The 22124-nt window shown below is 44.3% G+C and overlaps 2 protein-coding genes across 4 annotated transcripts in view; both read right to left on the bottom strand.

Moving 5' to 3' along the window:
• Positions 1–249: 249 nt before the first annotated feature.
• On the bottom strand, positions 250–5598 carry LOC137314550 (NACHT, LRR and PYD domains-containing protein 4C-like). Its single transcript, XM_067979856.1, has 4 exons — positions 5075–5598; positions 3425–3511; positions 2028–2195; positions 250–1855 (listed from the first exon to the last, which is right to left on the bottom strand). Exons 1-4 carry the CDS (start codon positions 5386–5388, stop codon positions 1768–1770), a joined length of 657 nt encoding a protein of 218 aa, XP_067835957.1. The 5' UTR covers positions 5389–5598; the 3' UTR covers positions 250–1767.
• A 309-nt stretch (positions 5599–5907) lies between these two features.
• Positions 5908–22124, bottom strand: part of LOC137314549 (uncharacterized) — a 31583-nt gene continuing 15366 nt past the window's right edge. For 2 of the 3 annotated variants that reach the window (XM_067979853.1, XM_067979855.1), the window contains 5 exons: positions 12605–12700; positions 10277–10443; positions 9790–9961; positions 9619–9684; positions 5908–6815 (listed from right to left, as the gene is read on the bottom strand). In XM_067979853.1, coding sequence (XP_067835954.1) covers positions 6460–6815; positions 9619–9684; positions 9790–9961; positions 10277–10443; positions 12605–12620 — 777 coding nt within the window. In that variant the 5' untranslated portion in view covers positions 12621–12700 and the 3' untranslated portion in view covers positions 5908–6459. The remainder of the gene's footprint in view (positions 6816–9618; positions 9685–9789; positions 9962–10276; positions 10444–12604; positions 12701–22124) is intronic. The other variant, XM_067979854.1, reaches the window with a different exon arrangement.

Here is a 22124-nt window from a genome sequence, read left to right as displayed (position 1 = left end):
CATTTTGCCTTGCATGTCGGGAGGACATTTTGTGGAGTCCCAGCTGAGCCTTTTGCTCACAGTCCGTCTCACTAATTTGTGAAAATGCATATCCCCGTGTAAGACCAACCCGGTTCAATGGACCGACCGGTCACATCTATGATGCCAGTTGGAGGAGGTGTGACGTCTTTTCCAGGAACATTTATTCAATATTTTAAAATACGAACACCAATATTTTTATTTTAAATAATGAGGAGTCCAGGCCTGAGCTGAAATAAATGGTGGAGTTTTAATAACACAGCACATGGACAACAAATTACATTTATATAGCGCCTTTATAGCAGTAAAACGTCCCAAGGTACTTTGCAGGAGTATTAAGGCAAAATTTGACACTGAGCAGCATAAGGAAATATTAGGACAGGTGACCAAAAATCTTGGTCAAAGAGGTAGGTTTTATGGAGCATCTTAAAGGAGGGGAGAGATGGAGAGAGGTGGAAAGGTTTAGGGAGTGAATTCCAGAGCTTCGGGCCTCGGCAGCTGAAGGCACGGTACACAGGGACACGGTCCAGATTCTGACTCCTCACTGGGAGAGGAGCCCAATTATCACTGTCCTACTGCAGTCCAGACTGAGCCAACTCTAAGCCCTTCCTATCTGTACTTTGACTCAGTGTCCCACTGCAGCCCAGACTGAGCCCCACACTGGGCCCTTCCTGTCTGTACATTGACCCAGTGTCCCCCGACAGCCCAGACTGAGCCCCACCCTGGGCCCTTCCTGTCTGTACATTGACCCAGTGCCCCACTGCAGCCCAGACTGAGCCCCACCCTGGGCCCTTCCTGTCTGTACATTGACCCAGTGTCCCACTGCAGCCCAGACTGCGCCCCACCCTGGGACTTCCTGTCTCTGCATTGACCCAGTGTCCCCCTACAGCCCAGACTGAGCCCCACCCTGGGCCCTTCCTCTCTGTACATTGACCCAGTGTCCCAATGCAGCCCAGACTGAGCCCCACCCTGGGCCCTTCCTGTCTGTACATTGACCCAGTGTCCCACTGCAGCCCAGAATGAGCCCCACCCTGGGCCCTTCCTGTCTGTACATTGACCCAGTGTCCCACTGCAGCCCAGACTGCGCCCCACCCTGGGACTTCCTGTCTCTGCATTGACCCAGTGTCCCCCTACAGCCCAGAGTGAGCCCCACCCTGGGCCCTTCCTCTCTGTACATTGACCCAGTGTCCCACTGCAGCCCAGACTGAGCCCCACCCTGGGCCCTTCCTGTCTGTACATTGACCCAGTGTCCCACTGCAGCCCAGACTGAGCCCCACCCTGGGCCCTTCCTGTCTGTACATTGACCCAGTGCCCCACTGCAGCCCAGACTGAGCCCCACCCTGGGCCCTTCCTGTCTGTACATTGACCCAGTGTCCCACTGCAGCCCAGAATGAGCCCCACCCTGGGCCCTTCCTCTCTGTACATTGACCCAGTTTCCCACTGCAGCCCAGACTGAGCCCCACCCTGGGCCCTTCCTCTCTGTACATTGACCCAGTGCCCCATTGGGGACCATCCAGCCCCGGATATCAGGCAGAATCAGCGCTGTGGGACCGGGTGACTGAGTATCGTGACCCTGTCGCTGGGCCTCTGACGTCACAATGGGAGACGACGCTCGCTCAGCTCGAGCTGGAAACCGTGAAAGGGCCGTTCGGATTTCAACCTGGAGCGCGGCCGGTTAAAGGGGAGGGACAGAGAATCGGCCAAAAATGTTCAATAAATGAGACCAGTAATGGTGATAAATTGAAATGATCACACTCCCACACTCAGTCCGGGTCTGGATTCCTGCAGTGACTCCAGGTGTCTCTTTCCGTTTGAACTGAACTGATTCCTCCAAAGCCTGAAACAGATTAAAGATTAAACAGGAAATAAACAGATTGAACAACAGTGTAAATAACAGGGAGACTGGGGTTAATATTTCAATAATAATTACAGACAAATATTACCCATAAAAGGGACTGAATCCCATTGATATTTTATTGATTACATTAAACATTAACACAAACACTCACCAGATCCACTCCAGACTCCTACGGGTCAGTATGAGGGAGCGGTGAGCGGGGACAGATCGGTCTGCGAAGTAGTTTGATCCAAGGTTCAGACCCGTCAGTTTACGGTTTGTACTGAGAGCGGAGACGAGATCCTCGGTACAAGATTCTGTGAGACCGACATCATCCAAACTGGGGATCAGAGAGAGAGAAATAACAGGAATCAGAGTAAATCCCCAGTGTTTATTAATAGCGCAATTGCTGACACTAATAATAATGTACAGTGTTTATTAAGAACACTATTACTGATACTAATAATAATGTACAGTGTTTATTAATAACACTATTACTGGTACTAATAATAATGTACAGTATATTATTGATAGCACTATTACTGATAGTAATAATAATGTAATGTTTATTAATAACACTATTACTGATACTAATAATAATGTACAGTATTCATTAATAGCACAATTACTGATACTAATAATAATGTACAGTGTTTATTAATAACACTTACTGACACTAATAATAATGTACAGTGTTTATTAATAACACTATTATCGATACTAATAATAATGTACAGTGTTTATTAACAACACTATTACTGATACTAATAATAATGTACAGTATTTATTAATAACACTATTACTGATACGAATAATAATGTACAGTGTTTATTAATAACACTATTACCGATACTAATAATAATGTACAGTGTTTATTAATAACACTATTACTGATAGTAATAATAATGTAGTGTTTCTTAATAACACTATTACCGATTCTAATAATAATGTACAGTGTTTATTAATAACACTATTACCAATACTAATAATAATGTACAGTGTTTATTAATAACACTATAACTGATAGTAATAATAATGTAGTGTTTATTAATAACACTATTACTGATACTAATAATGATGTACAGTGTTTATTAATAGCACTATTACTGATACTAATAATGATGTACAGTGTTTATTAATAACACTATTACTGATACTAATAATGGACAGTTTTTATGAATAACACTATTACCGATACTAATAATAATGTACATTGTTTATTAATAACACTATTACTGATACTAATAACAATGTAGAGTGTTTATTAATAACACTATTACTGATACCAATAGCAATGTACAGTGTTTATTAACACTATCACTGATACTAATAACAATGCACAGTGTTTATTAATAACACTATCACTGATACTGATGATAATGTACAGTGTTTATTAATAACACTATTTTGATACTAATAATAATGTACAGTGTTTATTAATAACACTATTACTGATGCTAATAATAATGTACAGTGTTTATTAACAACACCATCACTGATATTAATAATAATATGCGGTGTTAGACATCCAATTATGATAAACACAATCTCACACAGTCTGATACTTACCCCAGTTCCTGTATTTTACAGTCCGGGTTCCTCAGAGTCGCAGACAGTAGTTTCACTCCTGAATCTCCCAGTTTATTATTACCCAGTCTAAACACAAACAGACAGAGAGTGAGAAACATACTGAATCCAATCCCCGATTTGACACAATTTCTCTCTGATACTACAGGAAACACTGAAAACTATTCAGGAAATTAATAACCAGATTTCCGTGTCGCTGACAATGAATCTCTCTCTGTCCAACGCCCCATAGATTCAGGAACTGTCAGTAAATGTATTTATCAAATAAAGCGCTGTCTGTGTGAAGCCATTAAGTGTCCCTTAGTCCGGCCTCATTCCCTGATGATCAGAATTACCCTCCTGGAGTTCAATGACCGCTCCCTTCATGTTCGGGGAAACTTGTCTCATTTCTGATGCTTGTTCATTCCCAGATTTTATGGGAATGCGGAGATTTTCCCCGAAATAAATGATAAAGCGGTGATTACCTGTACTTCATGCAGTATTGTATGAAACTGTACAATATCTCGGGGTGAATTATATTGTGAAACGGCGCTAACTGCTGTTGCAAAATCCGTCCCCCAGGATTTCATGTGATAAGGAGAGTTTATTTTGGCTTGTTACAAGTTTTAAATGTCTCTGCACTCCTAGTTTATAGGGGCGGGGGAGGGGAGTCTCTCTCTTTATTCCCATTGAACTGGCTCTTTACTTATTTCAGGATAACGGGCCCGACAGTTTATGGGGAATTTTCTGTGGTTACCTCCCCGAGCGGGACCTCACACACGGGGGGCAGACTGTGGGAAATTCACGGGTTGACTGCACCTGGTTTACCCAGGAGCCTCCTGCTGAGTGGGAGGCCCCACCGCTGACCAGTGTGTATCTGTATTCCTGGGCTAATACCCCACAACCCGTTAGATTGGAACCATTTTACTGGCAGATTTTAGTTCCCCAATCCCACTGAAGTGTCGGCCTGGATTAATCAGCGAGGGGCCTGAATCCACGACCTTCTGATTCAGAGGCACGAGTGCTGCCAGCTGGGTGAAGAGATGGTGGATGTATTGGAGAGTCTGAAGGGCTGTGTCATTGATGAGTTAAGATAACGGACCGACGTCCTGCGGGGAAAGCTCAGCCCGCCCACTGGCGGTTGTCTGCCCGAAAGCTGTGTTTTGCTCTTTGTTATTGAATGTTTGGTGTTTCTGCTTCCCTCTCCTACACACGATCACAGTCCGGTGACTGTCACTTGCCCCCAAACCTCGGTAAGAGGGTGGGATGCTCAGACACAAAGACTGCTGCAGTTAGTATCGGTCCACGTGTGAGTAACAGTGAGAATTAGCCTCTTCAATGGATGTATCTCAGGTAGTGATAAAAACAGCAATAAATATCATTTATTGTAATTAAATTATCAGACTCTTTCAGTGACATGTATTTACTGATCCGATAAAGACTGTAAAATCCCGACTTTTCACAACGATCCATTTTAGATTCTCCAGTCCTTAGGGAATTACTAACCGATCCTCTTATCATTTGTCATATTTGTGTTGCATCTGCTTCTCTCTGGTTTATCGGAACTGTTTGTTTCCCTTCATTACGGAGCAACAATACAATCTGTGACTGTTGGACAATTGGCCCAACAGTTAGAGACAAATATACAGTTACCTCAACACCTGGCATTTGTGTAGTACGGGTTCCAGCCGCTGGAGTCCTTCACACTGAATGGAGCAGTTCTCCAGATCGAGGTGTTTTGTTATACCACAGAGTCCAATGCCATGAGACAGCAGCGCACAGTAAATAGGGGTCAGTCGCAATCCATTAAATGTAATTGTTTCCACTGATCCCACTGTGACCCGAGACAGTGTTTTATTCTGAAACTCAAACAGGTAGTGGAATGTGTTCAGGAGGTCCCTTTCATCAGATTCACAAGCTGTATTTCCAATCTCTGCTTCAACTTTCTCCTTCAGCCAATCAATCATTCGGCAGATTGTTTGATGAAGAAATGGACCCAGAAACTCCTCCAGGGGCCGAGCTGACTGTGAGGATGAGAGACCAGCAACAAAACGGAGAAATATCTCCAATCGCCCATCTTCCTTGCTGTGGGCTTCACGGAGGAGTTTCCGGATGTCCCCAGGATCTGGAGTCAGGAATTGTGCGAGAGCGGCTACAAACTCTTGGATGGTGAGGTGCGGGAATGTGTAAACCACACTCTGGGCTGAATCATCTCTCTCCAAAAGTTACATCATGAACCCAGACAGGAACTGGGAAGGTTGCAGATTGTACTGGATCAAATCTCCATTTCGAAACACCAATCTTCTTCTCGGAGACTCCAGTGAAGTCCATCTCACCGATCTTCAGTAACACATCACGGGGGGATTCAATCTCTCGGCCATGGTTTTTCAGAATGTTGTAAATATAGTAGGAATATAGTTGGGTGATGGTCTTGGGAACTCGCTGCTGTTTCCTGTCTCTTTGTGTGAAGAAGGGACCCAATGACAGACCGAGGATCCAGCAGTAGGAAGGGTTGTAACACATGGTGTACAGGATCTCGTTCTCCTCCAGTGTTTGAAAACAGCTGCTGCCACCACCTGATCTTCAAAAAACTTGTTGAAATATTCCTTCCGTTCTTCACCAAACAAATCCCAGGATTTCAGCCCAGACACTGATCTCAGCGTTTTCCAATAAATGTAATGCAGTGGGGCGGCTGGTCACTAGCACTGAACATCCTGGGAGCAGCTTGTGCTGTATTAAACTGTACACAATGTCAGACACTTCACACCAGTCTTCAGGATCTGTGCACATGTACTGAGGTTCTGTATTTCTCCGATTATTTGCAAAATCGATGCTGTCCTTGAATTCATCTAAACCATCGAATATAAACAGTAATCCCTCTGGGTTCTTCCAGAGATCTCCCAACATATTCCCAAAGTAAGAATACAGATTCAGTATCAGATTCCTCAGGTTTATTCTACAGTTAATAGCGTTCAAAGCCCGGAATTTAAAACTGAAAACAAATTGAAAGTGTGGGTATATTTTCCCAGTGGCCTCAGTCATAAACAATCTTTTGTACCATTGTTGTTTTTCCAATCCCCGCGACTCCGCTCACCGCTGCTGAACTCCCAGATTTGCATTTTCTCCGGGAAAAAACTGCTCTGGAACAATTGATCAGTTTGGATTTTTTCCAGTTCTCTCCGGAGATGTTTCTCTCTCCACTCTTCATGCTCTCGGCCTCTTGCCAGCAGTTCATGTTCTGCAAGTGTCCGATCTCGAACAGTAGAAATGACCGTTAGCTCAGTGTATGGATTGACCAGCTGGAAAATCTTAACCTTCTCCTTTATTAGGATTGTGTTCACTCTCAGTGTTTCAGTTTGGACCCGGAGTGTTTCCTTGTGTTTCTCTTGAACATCTTCAATAAGATCAGGCAGAAAGTGGTTCTCAATATTCGTTGTATTGATATAAAAACAAATTCTCAATATCACTTTCCTAGTCAGTAAAATGTTCCGAGGTTGAATTCACATCTTCAATAGAGGTGCGAGCAGGAAATTAAACTCAGTTACTGGAAACCTCGCTTGAAAGTGAACAAGGGCTGAGAAAAGTTTCAAATTCTCACTTGATTCTAATATTTACTGAACATGGAGATTTCTATGAAGGTGATATTTTCCCTCGGCTGATTAATTTTATCAGCCCCGCCCTGTACCATGGACATCTCATTTCAAATCCACACATGGTTCTGGTGATACGAAACTAGAGGTTCTGGAGGATTAACCTATGAAACCGTCAGTGGTGCTCACCTTTTGCGGAAATTGGAAATAGGTTATTGTTTGCATTGGGAGAGGGACAGACTCTGAATGGAGAGAAATTCCACTGTTATTGTATCAGACCTCGGGCAGGTTATCTGGGATATTGTGGGCACTGGGAGAGGGACAGACTGTGAACGAACAGAAGTTCCACTCCTATTGTATCAGGTCTTGGGCAGGTTATCTCGGGTGTTGTGCGCAATGGGAGAGGGGCGGACTGAATAGACAGGAGTTAAATTATTATTGTTTTAGGACTCGGGCAGGTTGTCTGGGGTATTACCTGCATTTCTATAGTCACCTGATCACAGATAAAGATTACTGCCATTCTGTATGTACAGAGGGGAGTCAGAAAGATGATTTAATTTATTTCGAGTTTAGGCTGAGGCGATGGTGCGAGGGTTTGATGTATTTTGTTTGGTTAAGAGATTTCAGTATTGAAATGTTTTAATGGAATTCCCAACATTAGTAAGGACATAAGAACATATGAAGTAGGAGCAGGGGTGGGCCATACGGCCCTTCGAGCCTGCACCGCCAGTCAATGAGATCATGGCTGATCCACCTCAAATCCACTTGCCCGCCCGATCCTATTCTCCATTGATTTCCTTCGTGTCCAAAAATCTATCGATCACAGTCTTGAATATACTCATCCGAAACAGGAAACAGGCTCAAAATCAACAAAATAATTAATAACGGAGAAGGGAATTCAGGGTAATTTTCTCACACAAAGTGCCAGAGAAACTTGGGAAGACAATAAAGTGGCAGTGTAAGTGGGTCAAGAGACAATCAGACGTGTTTCTTTGGATACATTGAGACGACGGGTAGGTGGGGTCATCTATCTAACAGGGACAGGCTTATTTGGGCGAAATTGCTTTTTCCTGTCATAACACCGATTAGAATTAAAAAATACAACTACTGCACACATCATTCTGTGTAATGTTCGAGCAGAAAACATTCACAGTTCATTTCAACTGTTCTCCCAATAATTACACTCAGTTGTTTCATTTCGGTCAGAATTCCCCACATTGTAGGTTTGGGAAATTACAAATCTGTTCCCATCAGTCATTCCATTGGGTCTAAAAAAGATCCTGAGTTAAAGGACTATTCTTTGAGCAGAATAAGTTCTCTCTTTCACTGCCATTATTCATTCCATTGGGTCTAAAAAGGCCCTGAGTTAAATACTATTATTTGAGCAGTATAGGTCCTCTCTTTCACTGCCATCATTCATTACATTGGGTTCAGAAAGACCCTGAGTTAAAGGACTATTCTTTGAATAGAATAAGTTTTCCCTTTCACTGCCATTAGTCATTCCATTGGGTCCAAAAAGACCCTGAGTTAAAGGACTATTCTTTGAGTAGAATAAGTTCTCCCTTTCCCTGCCATTAGGAAGCTAGCCCATAACTTCCGAATTACCCTGAACATTGTCTTTCCCTCACATTTCTCCACGGATTAATGATCTATTGTGTGAAAATCCGCAAATCTTCTCAGATCAGATCGAATACTTTGACGTCTGTGAAAAGATAACATTTTCAATATTTCGCATTTCTCCACCTCGTTCCCTACAGGTGATTGGGAGCAGATTTCTAGGGGCGCAGGTAAACCGTGACGTCTGGCAAAAAGCACTGCTCATTAATTGTGAGCCGAAAGGATCTGTGAGGCACACTGGAGTTGTGTGTAGGATTCACAATATATCAGGATCCTGACAGGTGTGTATGGGGATTCACAGTGTATCAGGATCCTGCCAGTTGTGCATGGGGATTCACAGTGGATCAGGATCCTGCCAGGTGTGCATGGGGATTCACACTGTATCTGGATCCTGCCAGGTGTGCATGTGGATTCACACTGTATCTGGGTCCTGCCAGGTGTGTATGGAGATTCACAGTGTATCAGGATCCTGCCAGATGTGTATGGGGGTTCACAGTGTAACAGGGTCTGCCCGGTGTGTATGGGGATTCACAGTGTATCAGGATCCTGCCAGGTGTGTATGGGGAGTCACAGTATATCAGGATCCTGCCAGATGTGTATGGGTAGTCACAGTGTATCAGGATCCTGCCAGGTGTGTATGGGGATTAAAGCTGTATCACGATCCTCCCAGGTGTGTATGGGGATTCACGGTGTATCGGGATCCTCCCAGGTATGAACGGTTTTTCACAGCTGTTAGCAATCAGCACCTGGATTAGTTGGAGTAATAAAACATCTACAAATTTACAAATAATTGGGAAACGTGAATAGTAAAAGATCGTGCAGACGATCTGAAGATTATTAACAAATCAAAATCAAACTTTATTCTGTTCCCTCCAACCTTTCAACTTCTGATTCACAGATTCTGACAATCTCTAAACAAAAGGCTACAGTCAAACATTCTGATTCTCAGAAGTGAAATAAACAGTTTGAAATCTCCATGTCGTCACTTACCTTTCAGATGACTGGGTATTTCAGTTAAACTTCGTCCGATGTTCATATATTCAAATGGATCAGGACCTGTTTAAATCAATGAGCTTTCATGAGATAAGATCTGTGTAATATGTTGGTAAATTCTGCAGTGTTTCAATCTGAAATTGAATTCAGTGTGTGATTTTACCGTACCAAGCTCCTGCATCTCGTTCAGTATTTTGTCCAACTTTGGTACCGCATGGTGCATTTTCACAAAGGATTCCCACATCACCCTTCGGGCCCGAGAGCCGTTCTCCATCACCAGATTTAGGAGAAGGTTGGAACTGTCCGCCCTGTTTCCCTTCTCCACGAGACCAGTGACTTTCTGTAAATAATTATAATGAATATATTGGTACCTCCTTTTCCCATTCCCACTTAAACTGATTCCCTTTTGTTTTCAGTCCACACAAGAGTTATACCCGAACCGTTCCCCTGTCCTTTGTACAGAGACTGAACGATCCACTGGGTATTTTCACCATTTCGTATCATTGTTTCAGATTCACTGTATTTTCAGTTTGATCCATTTCTTTCCTATTTGACCAGTTTCTCTTCTGTAACATTCTCTGATTCTAAGATCTGATATCCTGTTAGTTATGTGATGTTTAAATGACCAAATTCATTCTGTATCCTTCCCACTTACCCGATGTTCCTGTCCACTGAAATGTCTCTCGTATGTTAACAACGAGCTGACGCCCTCCACCCCCTCTTCAATCGCCTGTTCCAATCTGTCCCGGTAGAATTTCGTCAACTGGAACAGTTGGTAATCGTCGCACTTTGTCAGCAACTCAGTGATTGCAGTGTTCGGATCTGTGAACAAAAATGGAGAAAACTAAACACATTATCGACTTTCTATCCGGGCGGCTACATTTCCTCTGCAACCAAACGGCTGAAGCCTCCTGTGAGCCACATTATCAAACACCTTCTGAAAACCCATATATACCCCATGTGCTACATCCCATCGATCGATATAGTCATCTCTCAACAAAGCTGTATCAGATTTGTCAAATACGACTGACTGCAGCGAATCAGTTCCAGCCTCCGCTCATCATCCCCTGTATCTCTAAATGTTCGCTAATTCGACCTGGAATTACAGACCACGACTGACGGAGATTAATTGGTCTCCAGTTACCCGTTGACTCTCTCTCCCTATTTTAACAGAGACATTACTTGTTCTGCTTCGGTCCACCTGGATATTTTTGACAACAATCGAGGATTGAGAAATTGTGATCAGAGTCCCTCTTATCTCCTCTCTGACTCAATTTAACAGCCTCGGGTGTGTTATCTCTGGGCCCAGTGATTTATCCACCTCAGCGATCCAAATCCTTCTCTACAGTTATCACTAACTATGTGTCCACATCCTCCTCTCGTACACCAACATTTTCACTTCCACCATCATTTTTAGAAACGAAATGAAATATTTTTTATCTCCCCAAACCTTCATCCACAACTCGTTTCCCCCAGTTCCTCCTCCATCTCACCTTCACTGATTGCTGTCCTGCAAAACACACCGAGAATTGTGCTATTTCCCTTCCTATTGCTTAACTGCGTTCATAAGGAATCGACCTTAACATAGCACCCTGGAACATTCTGATGTTCGAAACCTCTCCTTTTCTCTCTTCTCCTTTAAGGCGCTCCTTAAAACCTACCTATTTGACCAAGCTTTTGGTCACCCGTCCTAATATCTCCTTATTTGACTCGGTGTCAATTTTTGTATGATAATCGCTCCTGTCACGCACCCTGGGTCGTTTTACATTAAAGGCAGTATATAAATGCAAGCTGTTATTGTTCTAGCTCTGTCATAGAACCTTTATTAATACTGGCGTCCAGAACTATTTTTCTCTCCCCTCAAAATGTTTTAATGAGAAACATTTCGCTCTGAGCCCTGTGAAAGCTCAGGCCTTGTCTTCCTGATACTAGATCACATCTCTTATACTTCTGATTTTCCGAATATGTTTGGAATTATTTGTATATTCACAGACATAACACACAATCCGAACTCCGATTTTTTGGAATGTTGACCCGTTTCCGTTTCTTTGCTTTTTTAAATACCAAATGAATTGATCTCTCAATATTTCAAAACAACCTTCTTTTTTTCCTGCTAATAACTTTTCACAATTTCATAAATCTTCTGTTCTGCTCCAACAGTTTTATTAATTTCACTCTCTAGTCTCAGAACCTGTGATTTCCCACCATGCAGTCTTATGAGTTGAAACCCTCCCATTGCTCCATTCACCCAGTCTGTAAAACCATTGTTGGTCGGTTCAGACCGTGACCATCCCTTCCCTTCTCCCTGAACTCACTCCAGTCCCCAAGACCGTGAACCCTTCCCTCCTGCTCCAGCACTGCAGCCACAGATTGACCTGACTGATATTTCCCCCCTTAAACAGCCCAGCGTAAAGCAATCCGGAGATGGCCGACTCTAAACCTTGTTTTTTAGTCTAGTGCTAAGTCTCAGTGTTCCCTCGATACACGTATTTCTATCCTTGTTATTTGTTCCGACCATGGCTATTCTCTGTTCTCCTTTCCTTCCAAAAGATGGTCCCACACGTTCCAGGATGTTCTTCCCTTTGACACCAGGGCTGCAGAAGAGTCAGTCCATTCCCCTGACTATAGAATCTCCCACCACTATCGCTCTCCTATTCCTGTGTCCCACCTGTCTCTCACCCCCGCCCCACTCGGGGTGTCCCCCTGCTCCCTGGTCTCACACTGTTACTCAGGAAGACCATCCTCTGAGTCACTGTCTCTGTCCACCTTACAGCCCCCAACACCAGGTATCCATTAGCCAGTTCCAGTACTCAGGAGATCCCTCTACCTGTGACTGCACCGTCCCTCTAGATGGCCACTCACTTCTCTCTATCTACACAGTATCTGTGCTGTTACCTCTTCCTGTGTGAGCTGAGGTTCCTGCTCGTGATCTGGACCCTTTGTCAGGACAGAAATTATATTTTGATGAATTTTCTGAACCTACCTGTGTCCATTCTCATTCTTTTTGAAGATGTTGGATCTTCTCCCCTGTTTCAACCTTCAGCCATGGTGGTGACAGACGTTCCTGGATTATAATGCTCTGCAATCAATATGATATTAATAGGAGGTTAGGCAGCAATATTACAATGAGCAGGAGAGCTTTGCATTGTTAAACATGATACCAAATCCCTCCTCTCCCATCAGTACAACAGTTGTTTGCTCTGGGATGGAGCATTTCCCGAGTGTGATGATCAATACTCCACATCAGGTGTGACACAGTCAGCTGCCCAGTGAAATCCAGTGAGTCCCGCTGATCTCAACAACCCAGTTCCAGACGGGCTCCCGTCGGCAGAGACTCTGCACTGGGAGCGCCCATTAGTAAGATTTACTCACAGTGCAGGCCAGCATCAGCCTTATTCCTGAGTTAGTGAATATTCTGGAGGGAAATATGGAGCTGGGTGATCATTGATGTATTAAATGACCCCTCACTCGGTTTTACATTCTGGCGCTATTGTATTATTTTATTCACAGAAGTGTTTCATATTTTTGATCAGTTGTGTTTTGATATTAAATCCTGGTACTTTATGAATATGATATCTATCGACATGCACAATATCCAGCTGGGTGTGATTCCTCTGGTGTTTATAGGCAGTGACAGCCTCCCTGAGTTCAAGGAGATGTGTCCTGGTTGGTGCTTCTATTGGATATATATATATTTACCATATTTCTCATGGTGTCAGCACCTAATGAGAACCGTAGGAGGTGAGGAGATTTACCAATGATCTAATATCAACACTAAAGAGCATTGTAGGAAGTGAGGAGATTTACCACTGTTCTAATATTAACACTAATGAGCATTGTAGGAGGTGAGGAGATTTACCACTGTTCTAATATTAACATTAATGAGCACTGTAGGAGGTGAGGAGATTTACCACTGTTCTAATATTAACACTAATGAGCATTGTAGGAGGTGAGGAGATTTACCACTGTTCTAATATTAACATTAATGAGCACTGTAAGAGGTGAGGAGATTCACCACTATTCTAACATTAACACTAATAAGCACTGTTCGGAGATGAAGAGAATTACCAATGTTTTAATATTAACACTAATTGAAATGTTATCAATCGTGTAACGTTAAACCATTTGGTGATGTACGGAATTTATTTGTTGTATATCTTTCGGGGTCTTACAATCTCAGAAAACACCATCAATATATAAGTGGTCGATTTTACTGCTACTTTACAATGAAGATTCTCCACGTGTGTGTGTCTCGCGGTGTGTATGCCCACGAACGGACGTCCTACCAAACTAGAGTTGAAGTTATTCTCCGGCATTAATTTGTAACTAAATTTGAGACATTGTAAAATTAAGTTACTCTTGTTTCACTCACACTGACATTAGTATAATAAACACAAAACAGCAACAACTTGCATTACCACAGACCCTTTAACATCGAAAAACATCCCAAAGCCTTTCACAGACCCCGAATCAGACAAAAGATGGGCGCTGAATAAAGGAGGTAGAGGGAGGGGTGGCAAAAGTTTGGTCAAAGAAGTGGGTTTAGAAGGATCGTAAAGGATGAGAGGGAGGTGGAGAGGTTTCGGGTGAGAATTGCAGAACATAGAGCCGGGACAGCTGAAGGCCCGGCAGCCATAGATCGGGTGAGGAATGGGTGAAATGTGAAAGAGGCCAGAGTCGGAGGCTCATAGAGATCCTGGTGGTGGGGCTTGTACGGCTGGAATTGTGTTTGACTAATTTATTAGAGTTCTTTGTGGAAGCAACAAGCAACATGGATAAAGAGGATCCTGTGGATGTTGTGCACTTGGATTTCCAAAAGGCTTTTGGCAAGGTGCCACATCAAAGGCTACTACACAAAATAAGAGCTCATGGTGGAGGGGGTAAAATATTAGCATGGATAAAGAATTGGTTAGCTAACAGGAAACAGAGAATAGGCACAAATGGTTCAATTTCAGGTTGGAAAGATGTAACGAGTGGAGTGCCACAGGGATCAGTGCTTGGGCCTCAACTATTCACAATCTTTATCAATGACGTAGGAACATAGGAACAGGAGTAGGCCATTCAACCCCTCGTGCCTGCTCCGCCATTTGATAAGATCATGGCTGAGCTGTGATCGAACTCCATATACCTGCCTTTGGCCCACATCCCTGAATACCTTTGGTTGCCAAAAAGCTATCGATCTCAGGTTTAAATTTAGCAATTGAGCTAGTATCAATTGCCGTTTGTGGAAGAGTTCCAAACTTCTACAACACTTTGTGTGTAGAAATTTTTTCTAATCTCGCTCCTGAAAGGTCTGGCTCTAATTATTAGACTGTGCCCCGACTCCTAAAATCCCCAACCAGCGGAAATAGTTTCTCTCTATCCACCCTATCCGTTTCCCTTAATATCTTATAAACCTCGATTAGATCACCCCTTAACCTTCGAAACTTCAGAGAATACAACCCCACATTATGTAATCTCTCCTCGTAACTTAACCCTTGAAGTCCGGGTATCATTCAAGTAAACCTGTGCTGCACTCCCACCAAGGCCAATATGTCCTTCCGAAGGTGCGGTGCCCAGAACTGCTCACAGTACTCCAGGTGCGGTCTAACCAGGGTTTTGGATAGCTGCAGCATAACTTCTGCCCCCTTGTACTCTGGTCCTCTAGATATAAAGGCCAGCATTCCATTTGCTCTCTTGATTATTTTCTGCACCTGTTTATGATACTTCAATGAACTATGTACCTGAACCCCGAGGTCCCTTTGGACATCCACTGTTTTTAACTTTTTACCATTTAGAAAGTACCCTGTACTATCCTTTTTTGATCCAAAGTGGATGACCTCACATTTGTCTACATTGAATTCCATTTGCCACAGTTTTGCCCATTCACCTAATCTATTAATATCCCTATGCAATTTTATGTTTTCATCTACACTGCTTACAATGCCACCAATCTTTGTGTCATCGGCAAACTTAGATATGAGACTTTCTATGCCTTCATCTAAGTCGTTAATAAATATTGTGAATAATTGAGGTCCCAAGACAGATCCCTGCGGGACTCCACTCGTCACATCCTGCCAATGTGAGTACCTACCCATTATCCTTACTCACTATCGCCCTTCGCTCAGCCAACTTCCTAACCAAGTCCGTACTTTCCCCCCGATTCCATGAGCTTCTATCTAAGCTAACAGTCTCTTATGTGGGACCTTAACACATGCCTTCTGGAAGTCCATATAAATAACACCCATTGACCTTCCCCTGTCCACTACTTTAGTCACCTCTTCAAAAAATTCAATCAGGTTTGTCAGGCACGACCGACATTTCACACATCCATGCTGGCTCTCACTGATTAACTGAAAGTTCTCAAGGTGTTCAGTCATCCTATCCTTAATTATAGACTCCAGCATTTTCCCCACAACAGATGTGAGGCTAACTGGTCTATAATTCTCCGGTTTCCCTCTCTCTCCTTTTTTAAAAAGCGGAGTGACATGTGCAATTTTCCAACCTGGAGGGACAGTTCCTGAATCTAGAGAACTTTAAAAGATTATAATTAGGGCATCCACAATGTGCTCACCTCCTTCCTTTAAACCCTGGGATGGAAACCATCTGGTCCTGGGGATTTGTCGCTCTTTAGTGCTATTATTTTCTTCATTACTGTTGCTTTACTTATGTTAATTTTATCGAGTCCCTGTCCCCGATTCAATATACGTTTTCTTGGGATTTCCAGCATGCTATCCTCTTTTTCGACTGTAAATACTGACGCAAAGTAATTGTTTAACATGTCCGCCATTTCCCCATTGTCAATGGCAATATCCTGACTTTCAGTTTTTAAGGGGCCAACACTGCTCCTGACCACCCTCTTTTTCCTAATATAACTATCAATGTTCTTCGTATTGGTTTTGATATCCCTTGTGAGTTTCTTTTCATACTCTCTTTTTGTAGCTCTTACTATCTGTTTTGTGACACTTTGTTGATCTTTGTATCTTTCCCATTCGCCAGGATCTGTGCCATTTTTTGCCTTTTTGTATGCCCTTTCCTTATGTCTTATACTATCCCTTACCTCTTTAGTTGTCCATGGCTTTTTTTTGTCAAGTAGAGTTCTTGCCCCTCATGGGTATAAACCGATTCTCTATCACGTTCAATGTTTCTTTAAACATTTCCCACTGATCATCAGTCGTTTTACCTATTAACAGATTTGCCCAGTTTACTGTGGACAGTCTCTGTCTCATCCCATTGAAATCGGCCTTGCCCAAGTCTGGAATCTTAGCAGCTGATTCACTTTTTTTCCTTTCAAACACTACATTGAATTTGTTCATGTTATGATCACTATTGGATAGATGTTCACACACAGTTAAGCCGTTAACTAAATCTAGTTAATTACTCATTACTAAATCCAGTATGGTTTGCCCCTTGTTGCCTCTTGGACATACTGCAGTAGAAAACTATCCCGGACACACGCAAGAAATTCACTACCTTTCTGACAGTTGCTAGTCTGCTTTTCCCAATCTATGTGAAGGTTAAAGTCCCCCATGAAGACCACTATGCCTTTCTTACACGCTTGTCTAATCTCTGCATTTATACAATTATACTTGGATGAAGGGACCGAATGTATGGTTGTTAAATTTGCTGATGACACAAAGGGAGGTAGGAAAGTAATTTGTGAAGACGACATAAGGAGTCTGCAAAGAGATAGGGATAGGTTAAGTGAGTAGGGAAAAATTAGGGAGATGGAGTATAATGTTGGATAATATGAACTTGTCCACAAGGATTAGAAAAGCAGTATATTATTTAAATGGAGAGAGATTGCAGAACTCTGAGGTCCAGAGGGATCTGGGTGTCCTAGTACATGAATCACAAAAAATTAGTATGCAGGTACAGCAAGTGATTCGGAAGGCACATGGAATGTTGCCATTTATTGCAAGGGGAATGGAATGTAAAAGTTGAGATGTTTTGCTATAGTTGTTCAGGGCATTGGCGAGACCACATCTCGAATACTGTGTGCAGTTTTGGTCTCCTTATTTGGGAAAGGACATAACTGCTTTGTAGGCGGTTCAGAGAAGGTTCACTCGACTGATTCCTGGGATGAGGGGGTTATCTTATGAGGAAAGTTGGACAAGTTGGGCCTGTATACATTGGAGTTTAGAAGAATGAGAGGTGATCTTATTTAAACATATAAGATCCTGAGGAGACTAGAAGGGGTAGATGCTGAGAGGATGTTTCCCCTTGTGGGAGAGACTAGAACTCGGGGGCCACAGTTTATAAATAAGGGGTCTCCCATTTAAGTCGGAGATGAGGAGAAATGTTTTCTCTCAGAGGGTTGTGAGTCTGTGGAATCCCTTCCCCAGTGAGTGGTGGAGGCAGGGTCATTGAATATTTTTAATATCTCTCTCCATTTAAATATTTTGAGTTGAATAGATTCCTGATTAACAAGGGAGTCAAAGGTTATAGTTGGAACCAAGCGAGGGGAGCCCCACTGAGCTGGACAATGGAGGAGAGGCGTTGGAGGAAGAGATCGAGATGCACGAGTCCACCTATTCACCCACGTGTCAAACTGGGCGTGTCTCTTTGATCAAACCCTCTCGTCTGTAATACAAAAGTCTCATTGGTGGTTTAATGTTATAGAACAAGTTAAACTCATTTCACTTGTGCATCACATAACTCTCTGACTGGGCGACTAGAATCTCTCCGTTCCACTCGAAGAGTTCACGTGTTCCAGACTACAGAATGAGAGAAAAGATTCCGATATTCGCATTCTACAAAACTGCTGCAGAAAACGCAGCCTCGTCAATTCCCTTTATTTTACGTAGAATTATGCAGGATGTACAGCACAGAAATAGGCCATTCGGCCCAACTGAACCATGCCGGTGTTTCTGCACCTCGTCAGCCTCCAACCTCCCTCTTGCATCTCACTCTATCAGTATATCCTTCTATCTTTCTCCCTCATGTGTTTATCGGGCTTCTCCTTAAAGCATATTTTCTTTGCAGTGAGGCTCTGTTACCTGGAGATTGCCTTCTCATCGACCCTGTACAGTTCATACGCTGCTGTTCCACCGTCCCACAAATATAATTCCGCGCCCACACCCCACCGACACGACCCCGCGCCCACAACCCACCAACACGGCCCCGCGCCCATACCCCACCCACACGGCCCCAAACGAACAACCCACATACACGGCCCCGTGCCCACGCCCCACTGATTTGGCCCCACATCCGTACCCCACTGACACGGCCCCAAACCCGCACCCCACCGATCAGGCCCCAATCCTACACCCCACCGACCCGTCCCAGCGTCCACACCCCAATGACCCGGCCCAGCGCCCACACCCCACGATCCGGCCCAAAATTCACACCCCACCGACACGGCCCCGCGCTCACACTCCATTGACTCGGCCCCAAACCCATACCCGACTGAACTAGCCTCACACCCATTCCCAACCGACCCGGCACCGTGCCCATATCCCACTGATCCGGCCTCGCACACCCACACCCCATTGACCTGGCCCCACACCAATACCCCTCTGATCCGGACCCACACCCACACCCCATTGACCTGGCCCCACACCCATACCCCTCTGATCCGGACCCACACCCATACCTCACTGACCTGGCCCCACACCCATACCCCTCTGATCCGGACCCACACCCAAACCTCACTGACCTGGCCCCACACCATTACCCATTTGACCCGGACCCACACCCATACCCCCTGACACGGCCCCACACCCATACCCATCTGACCCGGCCCCACACCCATACGCATTTGACCCGGCCCCACACCCATACCTCACTGACACGGCCCCACACCCATACCCACCTGACCCGGCCCCATACCCACCCCTCACTGACACGGCCCCACACCCATACCCACCTGAGCCGGACCCACACCCATACCTCACTGACACGGCCCCACACCCATACCCATTTGACCCGGCCCCACACCCATACCTCACTGACACGGCCCCACACCCATACCCACCTGACCCGGCCCCATACCCACCCCTCACTGACACGGCCCCACACCCATACCCACCTGAGCCGGACCCACACCCATACCTCACTGACACGGCCCCACACCCATACCCATTTGACCCGGCCCCACACCCATACCTCACTGACACGGCCCCACACCCATACCCACCTGACCCGGCCCCATACTCATCCCTCACTGACACGACCCCACACCCATACCCACCTGACCCGGCCCCATACTCATCCCTCACTGACACGACCCCACACCCATACCCATTTGACCCGGCCCCACACCCATCCCTCACTGACACGGCCCCACACCCATACCCATTTGACCCGGCCCCACACCCATACCTCACTGACACGGCCCCACACCGATACCCACCTGACCCGGCCCCACACCCATACCTCACTGACACGGCCCCACACCCATACCCACCTGACCCGGCCCCATACTCATCCCTCACTGACACGACCCCACACCCATACCCATTTGACCCTGCCCCACACCCATACCTCACTGACACGGCCCCACACCCATACCCACCTGACCCGGCCCCATACCCATCCCTCACTGACACGGCCCCACACCCATACCCACCTGACCCGGCCCCACACCCATACCTCACTGACCAGGTACCACAACCATACATCTATGACCCGGCCCCACACCCACGCCCCACTGACCCGGCCCCACACCCACACCCCACTGATCCGGCCCCAAACCCAAACCCCATTGACCCAGTCCCACACCCATACATCTCTGACCCAGCCCCACAACCATACCCCACTGACCCGGCCCCACAACCAAACGCCACTGACACAGCCCAACATCCACACCCTACTGACCCGGCCCCACACACACACACAACTGACCCGGCCCCACACCCATACGCCACTGACAGGGAGCGAGAGGTTATACTCCAAGTTTAATTTCTGAATTATGAAGTTTGATGTGTAACAGCGAGTGAATGTGACAGGAGACGAGTGCAGAATTAAGTGTGACACTTACAGGAAGTGTGCGTTGGAAATAAGACTTTTAATTCATTACTAGTGCATCTCGATGGCCTTGCTCACACTGGCATAGATGAACTGGAATGTGTTCTCACTGTTTGTTGAAACAGGCCAGAATGGGAGGAGGACATGTGTGAATGTTCACTACAGTGCCAGCAGTGCTGGGAGGACTGAATAACTGGTGGAATAATAATCTCCATTAAAAAAGTATTCACGCAGGAGTTATCGATTTCAGAAAATGATCATTAAACCATGGCAACAGGAAGTCTTATGAATTATATATATCTACACAACCTACTGCTGTATTATAATATTATTCTTCTGGAGTAAAAGCAACTCTTAAAATGTTTTCATCGTATCCAGACGATGTCCCTACTCCTGGTATGCCGAATACATAGATAGGAGTTTATATTGAATGTTTCATGGTCTGAATATATAGATAGGAGTTTACACTGAATGTTTCATGGTCTGAATATATAGATAGGAGTTTACACTGAATGTTTCATGGTCTGAATACATAGATAGGAGTTTACACTGATTGTTTCATGGTCTGAACATGTAGATAGGAGTTTACACTGACTGTTTCATAGTCTGAATAGACAGATAGGCGTTTACACTGAACGTGTCAGGTTCTGAATATATAGATAGGAGTTTACACTGAACGTTTCATGGTCTTTCGGATATAATTTGGAAACAACGCCTCTTGTACTGAGATCTGACAGATTGTTAACCTGGCATAGAGGAACTCACTCAACGATAGTTACTGAAAAGGACATAAAGAAAACCACCATCACGTGTTTGGAGTTTAGTTAAGATGAAGATTAACCCTGAACATTCAGACACTTTTTCAAAACATGAAGCTGCGATTCCAATAACGGATTTTTTACATCACAAGGCCTGATAATGGGGATTTAGTGAATTCACCAGCAGTTTGAGCTCGACAGAACATTAAGCAGCACCGCATCTACAGAAGGACATCGATAAAATAGTCACATTGTTAAAAACAGACCACGTCTGCTCTGAAAATCTGATTGTCTTATACCATCTAAACCTGTAACTGTTAACAGTGACCATTTAAATTACTGCCACAATACTGAATTCGATGGCGAAACATCTGATCGTCACATTCTTTGTACATGTTACAACATTTGGATGAACAATATTTCCGCAAACTCCAGTTAGTGTTTAAAGGGCTGAAAGACCTGTTTATATTTTCTGCCAAAAGCAGGTCCCCATAATAATCAGGTGATTGTGTTGAAAGAGCACGGAAATGAATCTGGATTGTATCGGGACAAACTTCACTCTCAGTTTAATAAAAAGAACCCTCGGCCGAGGCCGGGAGATGGATAAGTGATCACCCAGAACATTTATTCTGACAACAGACAAAATAATCAATTGGAAGAAATTTAAAAAATTATTATAAGAATCCGATTTACGTATCAGTTTCTCACAAGTTTGTATTTAAATTATCATTTAATTCAACAGTAATTGTGAAATCCAGAAATAGATTTACTGATAGGAAATAACATTAAGTATCCAGT

This window comes from Heptranchias perlo, unplaced genomic scaffold (assembly GCF_035084215.1).
Source record: "Heptranchias perlo isolate sHepPer1 unplaced genomic scaffold, sHepPer1.hap1 HAP1_SCAFFOLD_52, whole genome shotgun sequence".
NCBI lineage: Eukaryota > Metazoa > Chordata > Chondrichthyes > Hexanchiformes > Hexanchidae > Heptranchias > Heptranchias perlo.
This window is presented reverse-complemented; position numbering and strand designations above follow the sequence as displayed.

Coding starts and splice junctions, on each gene's coding strand:
- LOC137314550 (XM_067979856.1), bottom strand. CDS start 5,388: ATGATTGATTGGCTGAAGGAGAAAGTTGAAGCAGAGATTGGAAATACA. Junction 3,512..5,074: donor CACAAATGCCAGGTGTTGAG/GTAACTGTATAT, acceptor GTTTGTGTTTAG/ACTGGGTAATAATAAACTGG. Junction 2,196..3,424: donor TGTAAAATACAGGAACTGGG/GTAAGTATCAGA, acceptor TCTGATCCCCAG/TTTGGATGATGTCGGTCTCA.